Source organism: Hyla sarda, chromosome 4, assembly GCF_029499605.1.
Source record: "Hyla sarda isolate aHylSar1 chromosome 4, aHylSar1.hap1, whole genome shotgun sequence".
Classification (NCBI taxonomy): Eukaryota; Metazoa; Chordata; class Amphibia; order Anura; family Hylidae; genus Hyla; species Hyla sarda.
The window spans coordinates 372,605,087-372,621,723 of NC_079192.1; the positions used below are offsets into that span (position 1 = coordinate 372,605,087).

Sequence of the window (16,637 nt, forward strand, 5' to 3'; positions counted from 1 at the left end):
ATAACAGATGTTAAAATAACGAGCCCTAACGCATGTCAATTGTGAACATCCGTCACCCATAGACTTCAATGTTAAAAGTTTATTTTTGACAGGACAAAAATTTGTGCACGCACCTTCTTTTGTGCCATCAAAAATAACGGTCATTAGTGATAACGGGACATAACTGGTGCTGCAGGATGGTCAAAATATCCCAGTGACATGAATAGGACATTTTGGGGACTTTCAGACGGGAGTTCATGACGGAAGATTTTGCAGGGTGACAACAGTAGTGGGAAAGGGGCCTAAACCGTTTTACTAATCCTTGCCTCCATTCCCACGCTGATTCCCTGTACAGTGGTCCCTCAAGTTACAATATTAATTGGTTCTGGGACGACCATTGTATGTTGAGACCATAACTAAGGAAACCTGGTAATTGGTTCTGAAATCTCCAAAGTGTCATCCAAAAATAGGAAAAGGTGAGGATTAAAGAAAAATAAGTAGATAACTAATATAGATAAAGCAAATCCTTACATATAACAGTAAGAAAGATCTGCTGGGAGCTGTAAATCACTGTCTATGTCAGTATTTCCCAACCAGGGTGCCTCCAGCTGCTGGAAGTTATAGTTTTGCAACAGCTGGAGGCACCCTGGTTGGGAAACAATGGCTTATGTAGAGGACAGGAGCTTCTTCAGGGTCCTATACAGTACACCCAGTGTCCCAAATGGAGCCGCCCTTACTTGGTGTCCAAAGGAGCAGCTAACCCTGGCACAGGTAAGGAGTAGTACAGAAAGTGTAGTTCCTCCCTGTACTGTAGGGGGCGCTACCATGCACCAGTCAGTGCTTGTACTTCAGTAAGAGGTGATTTACCAGTGAAATGCCCATTCTGATTGGTCAGTTCTTCCCGCCATTGACACGTTTCACAGATCTGGACTATCTGTACATTGTATGTTGAGTCTGGTTTCAAGTTACGATGGTCCAGAAGAAAAAAAACCATTGTATGTTGAAACTATTGTAAGTTGAGGGATCACTGTACTGCCTGCGGTCGGCACTCTGGTCAGCCTCCGTACTCAGGTGTACAAAGCATGAATGTCAAGACTGCTGATTGGCTGAAGTGGTCATGGGACATCAGCAGCTCGTTTAACACAATTGCCCATGCACTGGGGAATTGACTGACAGACAAGGGGGTAGATGAGGGGACAGTATTGACTGTGACACATTAGGGTGGGGGACACTAAATGACTGACAGCCAGAGGCAACATGAGGGCACAGTATAAGGCTGGGTTCACATCACGTTTTTGCCATACTGTTTTCAATTGTTTTATAAAAAAATAAAAAATAAAAACATCGATGGAACAGTATGGGAAAAAGTAAATCGTATGCATTTTTAAACTGTAAACTGTGCATACAGTTCCATCCGTTTAACAAAAAAACAAAAAACACATGTTTTTGATAATTTTGTCCATTTTTAATGGAAGGGGTGTTGGGTGGGGACTTTAGGATGCAAATGCACATGTGCAAAGTAAAAACCGTACACTGTCAGTGTTTCCCGTATAGAACTGTATACATGTGCGTTTCCCATTGACGTCCATGTTAAAAAAAAAAACGTATGCGGTTGCAGTACGGATGTTTAAACCGGAGTCAAAACAGTGGTTGACCAAGTTTTAGTCTCCGGTTTAAAAACCGTACTGCAACCGCATCCGTTTTTTTTTAAACATGGACGTCAATGGGAAACGCACATGTATACAGTTCCATACGGGAAACCTTAAGTCCCCACCCAACACCCCTCCCATTAAAAATGGACAAAATTATCAAAAAATATATTTTTTTTTGTTTTTTTATAAAAACGGATGGAACTGTATGCACTTTTAATAACAGTATACAGTTTAAAAACGCATACGGTTTACTTTTTCCCATACTGCCATACAGTTTTCTTTAGAAAAACTGATTGAAAACAGTATGGCAAAAACGTGATGTGAACCCAGTCTAATGACTGTGACCAACAGAAAGGCGAGATGAGGGCACAGTAATGAGATAACACAGGTCCATGTGGTAGATATATACGTTTCGATGTGATTTTCAAGCATAGAACACATCAGCTCAAAAATCGTGATGTGAAGGAGCCCTTATGGAGACTTGTAAAAACTTAACAACTCACAATCTACGTACCCGCGTTCTCCAAAACTACAACTCCCAGCATGCCCGGACAGCCGTTGGCTGTCCGGGCATGCTAGGAGCTGTAGTTTTGCAACAGCTGGAGGGCCACCATTTGGAGTCCATGTTATATACTGCGCAGGGCCACCTGAGTGGATATGTAGCGTATTGCTTACACAAGAATCGCCATTTGACACGCTGCCCGGCGAAAAACAATACGTTTCTTGGCGCTAGCGCAAAGTAAAGTTGTCCATAGCAACCAAAATCCATCTGTCACTTTGGCTATCCTTTACTTGGTTGCCATGGGGACCACCAATGTTTCTTCTCGAGGTCGCCCCCCAAACGTTGCTGACTGCCATATGCCAGGCTGTGTTCGCACACCCGTTCAGGTATTTAATTGTAATTATTGACTATAAATGGAGGGCATGGAACCGACCCATTACTGACAGTATATTCTGTAATTGCAGTTACAGATCTGAAGGTGTGAACACAGCCCAGGATCTGACACATGTCAATGATGAAGAGTGACAGATGATGTCCTCATAAAAATCTAAGGGGAGAAATGAAAAGTTGTGCAACTTTTGGGCACCTTAAGTGTTGAGGTCACTGCCAGCCCCCTGGTGTGACTCAGGGAACCCCAGGCCCCACCCACTAGGGAAGGAGCCCCCCCAAAACTGAAAAGGGAGGGGGCTCCTTTAAGGAACTCCAGGAAACTTACAAATTTCTTGGACTTTTCGCCTCCTCCTTCCTCAGGGTTCTTCAGCTTCTTCTTCTCCTTGGTGCTCTTGGTGGGAGCGGGAGGTCCCCCACCTCCATAGCCGCCTCCCCCGGCTGGAGGATCCATACCGCCGGCTTACTTTCCCCGGAGGCCTGGCTGAGAAGACAATAAAGCTCCGGTGGACGCTGCGGTTTCGTTGCTCCGATAATCCCGCGTCTTCAGGCCCCCGTGTTCCACCGGGCCCCGGCTCCGTCCTGTACGCGGCGCTGTGCCCTGTGAGCTCTGGCTTCACCCTGCAGTACACGCTGCCCGGGCCTCATTAGCATACAATCTGCATATTCATGAGCAGGCGCGCAACAGGCGATCCATTCACACGTGAGGGCGGAAGAAAGGGCAAAACTCCACTTTGAAATAAGTTCTTCCTCAGCACTTCCGGGTACAGAACGGACCAACTCGTGACAAGAGGGGGGACTCCGGCAAAATGCCTCTCATTTGTTTAGTGTTTTGTTCCCCATATGTGGAAATTTCTCATTGTGACGTAAATCTTAATAGTAAATCTATAGAACGTAATGATATGTGGCCGCTCGTCTACCTTGAAGGGGGATGTTGGAATGTACCATATAGCGGGGAGGGCCGCGAGGCCAAGTGGGTGTGTTGGTAATCTATGTGGACGCCGACACCGCCATCTGCTGGGCCAAATAGCAATTGCAGGAGTTCAACTTTTATATTTGTTCTAATCAACGTCTATAATTATACACTGCTCAAAAAAATACAGTGTTCCCTCAACATACGATGGTAATTCGCTCCAAACGACCCATCATTTGTCGAATCCATCGTATGTTGAGGGATTCGTGCAATGTAAAGTATAGGAAGTTATACTCACCTGTCCCCGCCGCTCCGGACCGCGTCCTCACCGCTCCCGATGCTGTCCCAGGGGCTCCCGATGCTGCCCCGCTGCTCCAGCCTCTTCTTCGGGATCCTCCGGCTTTTTCCTCCTCTTCTCCGGGCCTCGCTTTCTGGTGACGTTATTACGTTGCGGCGCCGGGACAGCGTGTGCAGCGACGTAATAACGATGCCGGAAAGCGAGGCCCGGACTCTGGAGAAGTGGACCCAGAGCAGCGGGGATAGGTAAGTGAACGTGAACCTGTCCAGGATGCTTAAACTGCTATCCGACAGCAGCTTAAGCATTTTGCGCTGTCGGATAGCAGTTCATGCGATGGCACCGACATATAAAAGCATCGTATGTCGATGCTGACATCGACATGCGATGGCCTCTGAGAGGCCATCGTATGTTGATTTGATCATATGTCGGGGCCATCGCATGTCGGGGGGTTACTGTAAAGGGAAAACTTAAACAACACAATGTAACTCCAAGTCAATGACACTTCTGTGAAATCACACTGTCCACTCAGGAAGCAACACTGATTGATAATATATTTCACATGCTGTTGTGCAAATGGAACAGACAACAGGTGGAAATTATAGGAAATTAGCAAGACACTCCCAATAAAGGAGCAGTTCTGCAGGTGGTGACCACTTCTCAGTTCCTATGCTTCCTGGCTGATGTTTTGGTGACTTTTTAATTCTGGTGGTGCTTTAACTCTAGTTGTTGCATGAGACAGAGTCTACAACCCACACAAGTGTCTCAGGTAGTGCAGCTCATAGAGGATGGCACATCAATGCGAGCTGTGGCAAGAAGGTTTGCTGTGTCCAGAGCATGGAGGTGCTACCGGGAGACAGGCCAGTACATCAGGAGGCCGTAGGAGGGCAACAACCCAGCAGCAGGACTGCTACCTCCCCCTTTATGCAAGGAGGAGCACTGCCAGAGCCCTGCAAATGACCTCCAGCAGGTCACAAATGTGCATGTGTCCACTCAAAAGGTAAGAAACAGACTTGATGAGGGTGGTATGAGGGCCCAACATCCACAGGTGGGGGTTGTGCTTGCAGCCCAACACCGTGCAGAACATTTGGCATTTGCCAGAGAACACCAAGATTGGCAAATTCGCCACTGGTGCCCTGTGCTCTTTGCAGATGAAATCAGGTTCACACTGGGCACATGACAGACGTGATAGAGTCTGGAGACGCTGTGGATAATGTTCTGCTGCCTGCAACATCCTCCAGCATGACCGGTTTGGCAATGGGTCAGTAATGGTGTGGGGTGGCATTTCTTTGGCGGTCCGCTCAGCCCTCCATGTGCTTTCCAGAGGTAGCCTGACTGCCATTAAGTACAGAGATGAGATCCTCAGACCCCTTGTGAGACCATATGCTGGTGTGGTTGGCCCTTGATTCCTCCTAATGCAAGACAATGCTAGACCTCATGTGGCTGGAGTGTGTCAGCAGTTCCTGCAAGAGGAAGGCATTGATGCTATGGACTGGCCCGCCCGTTCCCCAGACCTGAATCCGATTGAGCACATCTGGGACATCATGTCTCGCCCCATCCACCAACGTCACGTGGCACCACAGACTGTCCAGGAGTTGGCGGATGCTTTAGTCAAGGTCTGGGAGGAGATCCCTCAGGAGACCATCCGCCACCTCATCAGGAGCATGCCCAGGCATTGTAGGGAGGTTATACAGGCACGTGGAGGCCACACACACTACTGAGCCTCATTTTGACTTGTTTTCAGGACATTACATCTAAGTTGGATCAGTCTGTAGTGTGGTTTTCCACTTTGATTTTGAGTGTGACTCCATATCCAGACCTCCATGGGTTGATAATTTGATTTCCATTGATCATTTTTGAGTGATTTTGTTGTCAGTACATTCAACTATGTAAGGACGGAAGTATTTCATACGATTAGTTCATTCAGATCTAGGATGTGTTATCTTAGTGTTCCCTTTATTTTTTGAGAAGTGTATATTGAGTATTATTCTGGGTGTTATGCACTTTCTGGATTTTGCTTCTGTAATTGGTGAACGGTATAAGATAAGATTTAAAGGAGTACTCCCATGGAAAACTTTTTCTTTTAAATCAACTGGTGCCAGAGAGTTTAATAGATTTGTAAATCACTTCTATTAAAAAATCTTAATCATTCCAGTACTTTTTAGGGACTGTATACTAAAGAGAAATCAAAAAATAGAAATGCATTTCGTCTGATGTCATGACCACAGTGCTCTCTGCTGACCTCTGCTGTCTATTTTAGGAACTGTCCAGAGCAGAATATGTTTGCAATGGAGATTTTCGCAGTTCCTCAGAGGTCAGCAGATAGCACTGTGGTCATGCCATCAGAGGAAATGCATTTATATTTTGGATTTCTCTTTAGTTTACAGCCCCTAAAAAGTACTGGAAGGATTAAGATTTTTTTAATAGAAGTGATTTACAAATCTGTTTAACTTCCTGGCACCAGTTGATTTAAAAAAAAAAAGTTTTCCACGGGAGTACCCCTTTAACCTGTTGGGGACGAAGGGCGTATGCATACGCCCTTGCGTCCTGGTACTTAAGGACGAAGGGCGTATCCATACGCCCGTGGGAATTTCGGCCCCCGCCGCGCGCCGGGCGGGGACCGGGCCGTGGTGACTGCTGATATCTATCAGCAGGCACCCCGTGCAAATGCCCAGGGGGTCATTAGACCCCCCCATGTCGGCGATCGGCGCAAATCGCAAGTGAATTCACACTTGCGATTTGCGCCGATTCCGGGTCATTACGGGTCTATGGTGACCCTGTGACCCGGAATAGAAGGGGGATCGCGGGTGTCCATGACACCTACGATCCCCCTAAAGCGATAGGAGTGAGGTGGCAGAGTTGCCACCCCTCCTATCTCTGCTATTGGTGGTCTAGATGCGACCACCAATAGCAGATCTGGGGCGGAGGGGTTTACTTTCGTTTTCCCCGTCCTGCCCACCCACAATAGGCGTGGCAGAACGGGGAAAACGAAGAGGAGCGGCGCCGGAGTCCACTTACCCCTCCGGAGGCAGCGGAGCGTCGGGGATCGGCGGCGGCGACGGAGATCTGCGGCGGCGTGCGGAAGAAGAGGACGGCTCCCGGATGCGACGGAAGCCGGTGAGTAGTTGCATAGCAACATCTAGAGGGCTACAGTCTGAGACCACTATAGTGGTCTCTAGACTGTAGCCCTCCAGATGTTGCAAAACTACAACTCCCAGCATGCCCAGACAGCTGTTTGCTGTGTTGGCATGCTGGAATTTGTAGTTTTGCAACAGCTGGAGGTCTGCAATTTAGAGATCACTGCACAGTGATCCCTATACTGCCCTCTAGATCTTGCAAAACTACAACTCCCAGCATGCCCACACAGCTGTTTGCTGTCTGGGCATGCTGGGAGTTGTAGTTTTGCAACATCTGGAGGTCCACAGTTTGGAGATCACTGTTCAGTGGTCTCTAAATTGTAGCACTCCAGATGTTGCAAAACTACAAATTCCAGCATGCCCACACAGCAAACAGCTGTCTTGGCATGCTGGGAGTTGTAGTTGCGTACCTCCAGCTGTTGCATAACTACATCTCCCAGCATGCCCTTCTGATCAGACATGCTGGTAATTGTAGTTTTGCAACAGCTGGAGGCACACTGGTTGGAAAATACTGAGTTAGGTAACAGAACCCAACTCAGTATTTTCCAACCAGTGTGCCTCCAGCTGTTTCAAAACTACAACTCCCAGCATGTACTGACAGACCGTGCATGCTGGGAGTTGTAGTTTTGCAACAGCTGGAGGCTCACTGGTTGGAAAATACTGAGTTAGGTAACTGAAACTAACTGAAGGTTTTCCAACCAGTGTGCCTCCAGCTGTTGCAAAACTACAACTCCCAGCATGTACTGACAGACCGTGCATGCTGGGAGTTGTAGTTTTGAAACAGCTGGAGGTCCCCCCCCCCCATGTGAACGTACAGGGTACATTCACACGGGCGGGTTTACAGCAAGTTTCCTGCTTCAAGTATGAGCTGCGGCAAATTTTTCGCCGCAGCGCAAATTCCTAGCGGGAAACTTACCGTAACCCACCAGTGTGAATGTACCCTAAAAACACTACACTACCACCTAATAAAGAGTAAAACACTACATATACACCCCCTTACACTGTCCCCCCCAATAAAAATAAAAAACGTATTGTACAGCAGTGTTTCCAAAACGGAGCCTCCAGCTGTTGCAAAACAACAACTCCCAGCATTTCCGGACAGCCACTGATTGTCCAGGCATGCTGGGAGTTTAGCAACAGCTGGAGGCACCCTGTTTGGGAATCACTGGCGTAGAATACCCCTATGTCCACCCCTGTGCAATCCCTAATTTAGTCCTCAAATGCGCATGTGCTCTCTCACTTTGGAGCCCTGTCGTATTTCAAGGAAACAGTTTAGGGCCACATATGGGGTATCTCTGTACTCGGGAGAAATTACACTACAAATTTTGGGGGGCTTTTTCTCCTTTTACCCCTTATGAAAAGGAAAAGTTGGGGTCTACACCAGCCTGTTAGTGTAAAAAAAAAAAAATTTTACACTAACATGCTGGTGTTGCCCTTTACTTTTTATTTTCACAAGAGGTAAAAGGAAAAAAAATAAATAAATTTGTAACGCAATTTCTCCTGAGTACGGAAATACCCCATATGTGGGCGTAAAATACTCTGCGGGCGCATAACAAGGCTCAGGAGTGAGAGCGCACTATGTACATTTGAGGGCGAAATTGGTGATTTGCACAGGGGTGGCTGATTTTACAGCGGTTCTGACATAAATGCAAAATAATAAATACCCACATGTGACCCCATTTTGGAAACTACACCCCTCACGGAATGTAATAAGGGGTACAGTGAGCATTTACGCCCCACAGGTGTCTGACAGATTTTTGGAACAGTGGTACGTGAAAATGAAAAATTTAATTTTTTTGTTTGCACAGCCCACTGTTCCAAAGATCTGTCAAACACCAGTGGGGTGTAAATACTCACTGTACCCCTTATTACATTCCGTGAGGGGTGTAGTTTCCAAAATGGGGTCACATGTGGGGGGTCCACTGTTCTGGCATCACGGGGGGCTTTGTAAATGCACATGGCCCCCAACTTCCATTCCAAACAAATTATCTCTCTAAAAGCTCAATGGCGCTCCTTCTCTTCTGAGCATTGTAGTTCGCTCGCAGTGCACTTGACGTCCACATATGGGGTATTTCCATACTCAGAAGAAATGGGGTTACAAATTTTGGGGGGCATTTTCTCCTATTACCCTTTGTAAAAAAGTAAAATTTGGGGAAAAGCCAGCATTTTAGTGGAAAAATATTTTTTTTTCATTTACACATCCTACTTTAACAAAAAGTTGTCAAACACCTGTGGGGTGTTAAGGCTCACCGTACCCCTTGTTACGTTCCTTGAGGGGTGTCGTTTCCCTAATAGTGTGCGATGTGGGTTTTTTTGCTGTCCTGGCACCATAGGGGCTTCCTAAATGGGACATGCCCCCCAAAAACCATTTCAGAAAAACTCACTCTCCTAAATCCCATTGATGCTCCTTCGCTTCTGAACCCTCTAGTGCACCCGCCGAACACTTGACATACACATATGAGGTATTTCCTTAGCGCACGCTCTAACAAGTATCAGGCAGAGTTCACACTAAAGCTGTATTTGGTGTGTCAAAGCACTTTGTGCACTATGGTTCCACAGCCACATTACAGGTAATAGCAATAAAAAATGTAAGTAAGCTGCCAAGAGGTGGAGATTAGACACACAAGACATATACTAGAGAGGTTCTTTTTTGGATTATGAAATCAGACTCTATGATACCTAAAGGCATGAATTTTCATACCGATATAGTATATGTACATATTTTTGCTTTATTTGTCTATATCTAGGAGGACATATTCACTACCTGAATAGTGTCTTAAATATATACCTTAAAAACATTGTATCAGATAATATTGATCAGTGGTTCTTAACCTTGTGGAGGTACTGAACCCCACCAGTTTCATATGCACATTCACCGAACCCCTCTTAATTGAAAAAATAAAATGTGATTTTTTTTCAAATTCAAAACATAGGAGGTATATATTTAAGTATATATTTATACATAGGTGCATAAAATGAACAAAACCATAAAGATCAAAGAACAAAACCATGAAAACATGATTTTCACACAAAAACATAATGAATATTTACTGCAAATCAGTGTGACTTCTGCTGTTGTCTTTCAGAGACCAGTTCAGAAATGCGCGGCTTTACTTTGGCAAGTGCCCCTCTCATGTCATTTTCGCAACAATGGCAGAGTTCCCCCACATTAGGCAGGCAGAGTTCCCCCACATTAGGCAGGAAGTGGTCCCCCACATTAGGTTGGCAGTGTTCCCCTACATTAGGCAGGCAGTGTTCCCCCACATTATGTAGGCCAGTGGTCTTCAACCTGCGGACCTCCAGATGTTGCAAAACTACAGCTCCCAGCATGCCCGGACAGCAAGCTGGGAGTTGTAGTTTTGCAACATCTGGAGGTCCACAGGTTGAAGACCACTGATGTAGGCAGTTTCCCCACAGACATACAGCCTCCAGCCATATACAGTGTATGGCTGGAGGCTGTATGCCTGTATACTGCCCACTTCAGTGCTCCGACCACCGCTACGGCTATAGCAGTAGGTCTCGGGACCGTTGGTCAGAGCACCGAAGATGACGTGCCGCTGGTCACTTACCAAGCTGGCCAGCGCGTGTCTTCCTCCTTCTCTATCCTCCGGTCCTCAGTCCACGCCTTTGTTTACATGGGCGCACGCACGGGCCTTCAGTTACGTCCCGGCGGCCCTGCGTTTTTAAACTTAACGTGGGGCCGCCGGGAGTTAATAGTGATGGGGGGAATTGTCCCATCGCTACAGGACGGGCAAACACCGTCTCTGCTCGGGGCCCCGGGCCAGCTCGGGGCCCCAAGCAATTGCTTGGTTCGCCTGTCCTGTTGCGACCTCCCCTGCCGAATCCCCGGGACTGACTCACTGAACCCAGGTTAAGAACCACTGATATAGATAATCAGCTAGGCCTATTAGGTGAATTCTGATTCAGAGGGTAGAACCTTTATAGGAATAGTTTCTGTTTTTACAGAGTTGAACAGGGTTATGCTGAGACCTTGAGAAACTTGTTGGTTTTATTATTTGCAGTCCACCTTGATTTTATTTTACATTCAATAAAATTGGAATATTTTTTAAAAATTTATCCTACTGAAGTGCTGGATTTTACTCCATTTGGAGTTTATTTCATTGGACATGTATCTCCTTGCAGAGCAGCGACTCCTGTGTACCTGAAGGATTTCCTCACTAAATAACATACAACGGAAGGGTATGCTCATAGGTGTGTATTTTGCTGCAGATTTTCAAAGCCGATTTTGCTATCTCTAGTGGGTACCAAAAAGTCACATGTCCATTCTCTGTACTTGTACATAACCCTGCACCAAATTACAGTATAACATGGGTAACCTCTACTGTATGCATCATTGTGTCTGGCATGTAACAACTGTCCTTGAAGAATCGGCTTTATTACAAGAAAAGGATGAAACGAGTCAGCCATTAGGTAACAATTTACTAAAATACCCTTTCTGTGAATGTCAGTAAAAGTTCAAACCTTTCTGTCAGTCATGATTCTGAGATAGAAAACCACTTTTTTAGAACACCAATAAGGCTTATTTAAAACATAACTTTTACTTGATATGATAAAAGATATTAAGGTACATAAAGGGGTACACACAACAAAAGAGGGGGGGGCAGACAAGAAGGGGTAACATGTGGTGCCCTAGTCTATAATCCCTAACAATAATTGCTCCTGATTTCTAAGTGTGGAAATGGCAAGAGGGAAAAAAAATTTGAACAAAAGTAGAACAATATATACAATTATGTGGTAGGCCTCTTTTGCCTACGCGTTTCACCCCTGTATTTTTTAGGGGCTCATCAGGGATAAGAGGGAACCACAAAACGTTAATATATTAAATTGATATAGTGTACCAAAAATAATATTTATGCAAAATGATGCATTATAACATATGATAGAAAATCTAATTGGGCAGGCGTCTCCAAAAGGATATATAAAGATGATACAAAGGAAGTCTGTGTCAGTCCTTGTCAGTGTCTGTCGTGAAAAGGTAATGTGTGATAGTCGATAAATCATAACCGTAAGACAGCGACAATCACCCCCATGCATGATAGAGATCACAAATATATGCATTATATCCAACGATAGACTTATAACATAAGGTCGCATATGGTGTAGTAATATGGGATGATGACCGCACTGTTAAAAAAAAATAAAGAAAAATTGGGGTCAGATGGAAACCATAAGGTAGGTAATTATTAAATCCATATAAGTTAATATTCCTTGACTTATCAAAGCCAAGATATTATAAGGTGTGACGAAAAGAGGAAGGGCAAACGCAGCCTCTGAATGATGGGGGATCACAGATTCCTATAAAGATGAGTAACATTAAATATATGCCCCTATTGAGTATTGAAAAATGTATAAGAGTTATAGACACTGGCTATATCAATTCCTATTGCTTACCTAGATAGTATGCTGGCACAGGGTTACATTACTTAGTGGCACATCAGGTAAATATAGATGTAGAAAGGAGATAGAAATTCCTGTTCTGTCAGGGTCTAAACCAAAAATGGCCATATATATGACTGTAGTAGATCGGTTTATTTGGAACATAAAAAGTGATGCAGCATCACTTCATGCTTATTCTTACCTTAAAGAGGTACTAGTTGGTCAAAGTGAAAGAGCAGCACTAGGTCGGGGTACACTTAAATGGGCACGTCATGAAATAAAAAAATTGATATGTTGTAGTACTTAAGTGCTACAACATATCTCTAATATACTTTAATTTAAAAAAGTGATACCAGTTTAAAATCACTTTTAAATTCGGCCACTAGGGGTCGCCCTCCTAGTGGCTGAATGCATTCTGCAGTGACGTCACTACAGAATTTGACTCATTGAAGCCTGGCAACGAGTCGAAATTCAGTCACTGCGGTGCTCGCTCCCGCCTGTCAATCAGACAGGCAGGAGCGAGCGCTTTGAAGGAAGTGGATGCGCGCAGGCTCCCGGGGACAAGGTAAAGAATTATGCCGGGGGGGTTGCATGTTCACCTATACAGTATGCCTCCAGTTTGCCCACTACAACTCCCAGCATGCCGACAGCCAATAGATGTCAGGGCAAGCTGGAAGTTGTAGTGAGGAAACAGCTGGAGGGACACTGAATAGGTGAACTAAGGGGCGTGGGGAGGGGGAGTGGGTTGAGCGGAGCAGTTGGGCCGGGGGGGGGTTGCGGGCTGCACAGCGGGGAGGGGGTACTCTGAATGGGTGAACCAAGGGGGAGGGGGAGTGAGTTGAGCGGTGCGACGGGGCCGGGGGGATTGCGGGCTGGGCGGCGGGGAGCGGTATGTGCGGCCATCACAGATCCGGTGTTCACCTATACAGGGTGCCTCCAGTTGTTTCCCCACTACAACTCCCAGAATGCCCAGACAGCCAATAGATGTCAAGGCAAGCTGGAAATTGCAGTGGGGAAACAGCTGGAGGCACCCTGTATAGGTGAACTACGGGCGGAAGTGTCGGCCCCAGCAGGCATCAGTGACGTGGTGCCTGTAGGGGAAGTCTGCCTGGTAGTGAGCACACTACCAGACAGACAAAAAGGCATTTTTAATATGTAAAAAAAAAATTTAGGCAGGGAGGGGGTTAGGGATTGATGGGTAATAGGCAGGGACAGAAAAAAAGTGATAGTGGGAGCTATCGTTTAACATAGTTGTGCCCCTAAGGGAACAATCTCCCTAGCTGCAAAGAAGGAAAATGTATTTTGAGCCATACAAAGAACAGAAGGTCTTAAAAATACAACATATATTAGACCAAGAAGGAAGTCTGCAAACCTGATGATGCCGCAGTGAAAACAACCAGGATGTGCCACGAGGACGCCGCATACTATCTCGCGGTCGGCGTGTGGTTTAAATACAGATGCCGGCTGATGTAGACGGCATCACTTCCTGTGCTGTGGAACGCAATCTGCAGCTAGGGAGATTGTTCCCTTAAGGGCACAACTATGTTAAGTGTACCCCGACCTAGTGATGCTCTTTCATTTTGACCAACTAGTACCTCTTTAAGGTAAGAATAAGCACGAAGTGATTCTGCATCACTTTTTATGTTCCAAATATACCGATCTACTACAGTCATATATATGGCCATTTTTTTGTTTAGACCCTGACAGAACAGGAATTTCTATCTCCTTTCTACATCTATATTTACCTGATGTGCCACTAAGTAATGTAACCCTGTGCCAGCATACTATCTAGGTAAGCAATAGAAATTGCTATAGCCAGTGTCTATAACTCTTATACATTTTTCAATACTCAATAGGGGCATATATTTAATGTTACTCATCTTTATCCCCTTAACAACGCAGGATGTAAATGTACGTCCTGGTGAGGTGGTACTTAACGCACCAGGACCTACATCTACATCCTTAGCATAACCGCGAGCATCGGAGCGATGCCGGGATCATGTGCGGCAGGTCCCGGCTGCTGAACGCAGCCAGGGACCCGCCCGTAATGGCGGACATCCGCGATCCCGCGGATGTCCGCCATTAACCCCTCAGATGCCGTGATCAATAGAGATCACAGCATCTGCAGCATCGCGGTCATTAAAATGGATGATCGGATCGCCCGCAGCGCTGCCGCGGCGATCCGATCATCCAGCACGGCAGACGGAGGTCCCCTCACCTGCCTCCGCTGCCTTCCCGGCGTCTTCTGCTCTGATCTGCCTTCCTGTATGAGGGCTATTAAAGTGTAAAAATAAAAGTAAAAGTAAAAAAAAAAATGAAAAACCCCCTCCCCCAATAAAAACGTAAATTGGCCCATTTTCCCTATTTCACCCCCAAAAAGTGTTAAAAAAATATTTTATATACATATTTGGTATCGCCGCATGCGTAAATAAATGAACTATTAAAATAAAATGTTAATGATACCATACAGTGAACGGCGTGAACGTAAAAAATAAAAAGTCCAAAATAGCTGCTTTTTTATAACATTTTATTCCAAAATTTTTTTTATAAAAATTGGATTGAAAGTTTTATATAAGCAAATATGGTAGCAATAAAAAGTACAGATCACGGCGCAAAAAACAATCCCTCATACCGCCGCTTATACGGAAAAATAAAAATGTTATAGGTGTTCAAAATAGGGGGATTTTAAACACTTGGATTTTAACATTTGGTTAAAAAGTTTGCGATTTTTTTTAAGCAACAAACCGTAATAGAAAAGTATATTATCATGGGTATCATTTTAATCGTATTGACCCAACGAATAAAGAACACATGTATTTTTTACCGTAAATTGTACGGTGTGAAAACGAAACCTTCCAAAATTAGCAAAATTGCGTTTTTCTTTTTAATTTCCCCACACAAATAGTATTTTTTTGTTTGCGCCATACATTTTATGGTAAAGTGAGTGATGGCATTACAACGGACAACTGATTGCGAAAAAAATAAGCCCTCATACTAGTCTGTGGATGAAAATATAAAAGAGCTATGATTTTTTTGAAAACGAGGAGGAAAAAACGAAAACGTTAAAATAAAATTGTCTGCGTCCTTAAGGCCCAAATGGGCTGAGTCCTTAAGGGGTTATAAGAATCTGTGATCCCCCATCATTCAGAGGCTGCGTTTGCCCTTCCTCTTTTTGTAACACCTTATAATATCTTGGCTTTGGTAAGTCAAGGAATATTAATTTACCGTATATACTCGAGTATAAGCCGACCCGAATATAAGCCGAGGCCCCTAATTTCACCCCAAAAACCCAGGAAAAGTTATAAGCCTAGGGTGGGAAATACATCATCCCCCCCCCCCCATGTCATCATCAACCCCCCGTCATCATCACCGCCTGTCAATCCCTTCTCAGTGGTCTTCAACCTGCCATCGGCTGTCCGGGCATGCTGGGAGTTGTAGTTTTGCAACATCTGGAGGTCCGCGGGTTGAAGACCACTGAGAAGGGATTGACAGGCGGAGATGGACGGCCGGGACCATCCCCTCACAGCTAAAGCCAGAAAGGTTTTTTTTGTTCACTCGAGTATAAGCCGAGGGGGGAGTTTTCAGCATGAAAAATCCTGCTGAAAAACTAGGCTTATACTCGAGTATATATGACATCTATTGGCTGTCAGGGCATGCTGGGAGTTGTAGTGGGCAAACTGGAGGCATACTGTATAGGTTAACATTCAACACAACCCCCCCCCGCCATAATTCTTTACCTTGTCCCCGGGAGCCTGCGCGCATCCACTTCCTTCAAAGCGCTCGCTCCTGCCTGTCTGATTGACAGGCGGGAGCGAGCACCGCAGTGACTGAATTTCGACTCGTTGCCAGGCTTCAATGAGTCAAATTCTGTAGTGACGTCACTGCAGAATGCATTCAGCCACTAGGAGGGCGACCCCTAGTGGCCGAATTTAAAAGTGATTTTAAACTGGTATCACTTTTTTAAATTAAAGTATATTAGAGATATGTTGTAGCACTTAAGTACTACAACATATCAATTTTTTTATTTCATGACGTGCCCATTTAAGTGTACCCCGACCTAGTGCTGCTCTTTCACTTTGACCAACTAGTACCTCTTTAAGGTAAGAATAAGCATGAAGTGATGCTGCATCACTTTTTATGTTCCAAATATACCGATCTACTACAGTCATATATATATGGCCATTTTTGGTTTAGACCCTGACAGAACAGGAATTTCTATCTCCTTTCTACATCTATATTTACCTGATGTGCCACTAAGTAATGTAACCCTGTGCCAGCATACTATCTAGGTAAGCAATAGGAATTGATATAGCCAGTGTCTATAACTCTTATACATTTTTCAATACTCAATAGGGGCATATATTTAATGTTACTC

The 16,637-nt window shown here is 45.1% G+C and overlaps 2 protein-coding genes across 4 annotated transcripts in view; one reads left to right on the top strand and one right to left on the bottom strand.

Annotated features, from left to right (window-relative positions):
* Nucleotides 1-3,304, bottom strand: part of DIAPH1 (diaphanous related formin 1) — a 270,343-nt gene extending 267,039 nt beyond the window's left edge. The window contains exon 1 of the mRNA XM_056516800.1: nt 2,849-3,304. Within this exon, the coding sequence (XP_056372775.1) occupies nt 2,849-2,974 (126 nt within the window). The 5' untranslated portion in view covers nt 2,975-3,304. The remainder of the gene's footprint in view (nt 1-2,848) is intronic.
* Nucleotides 3,305-3,961: 657 nt separating this feature from the next.
* The window catches only part of GEMIN5 (gem nuclear organelle associated protein 5), an 82,523-nt gene continuing 69,847 nt past the window's right edge, over nt 3,962-16,637 (top strand). For 2 of the 3 annotated variants that reach the window (XM_056516801.1, XM_056516803.1), the window contains exon 1: nt 11,061-11,077. The gene's annotated coding sequence lies outside the window, so the exon portion shown is untranslated. Of the gene's footprint in view, nt 3,977-11,060; nt 11,078-16,637 lie in introns of those variants that run through there. The other variant, XM_056516802.1, reaches the window with a different exon arrangement.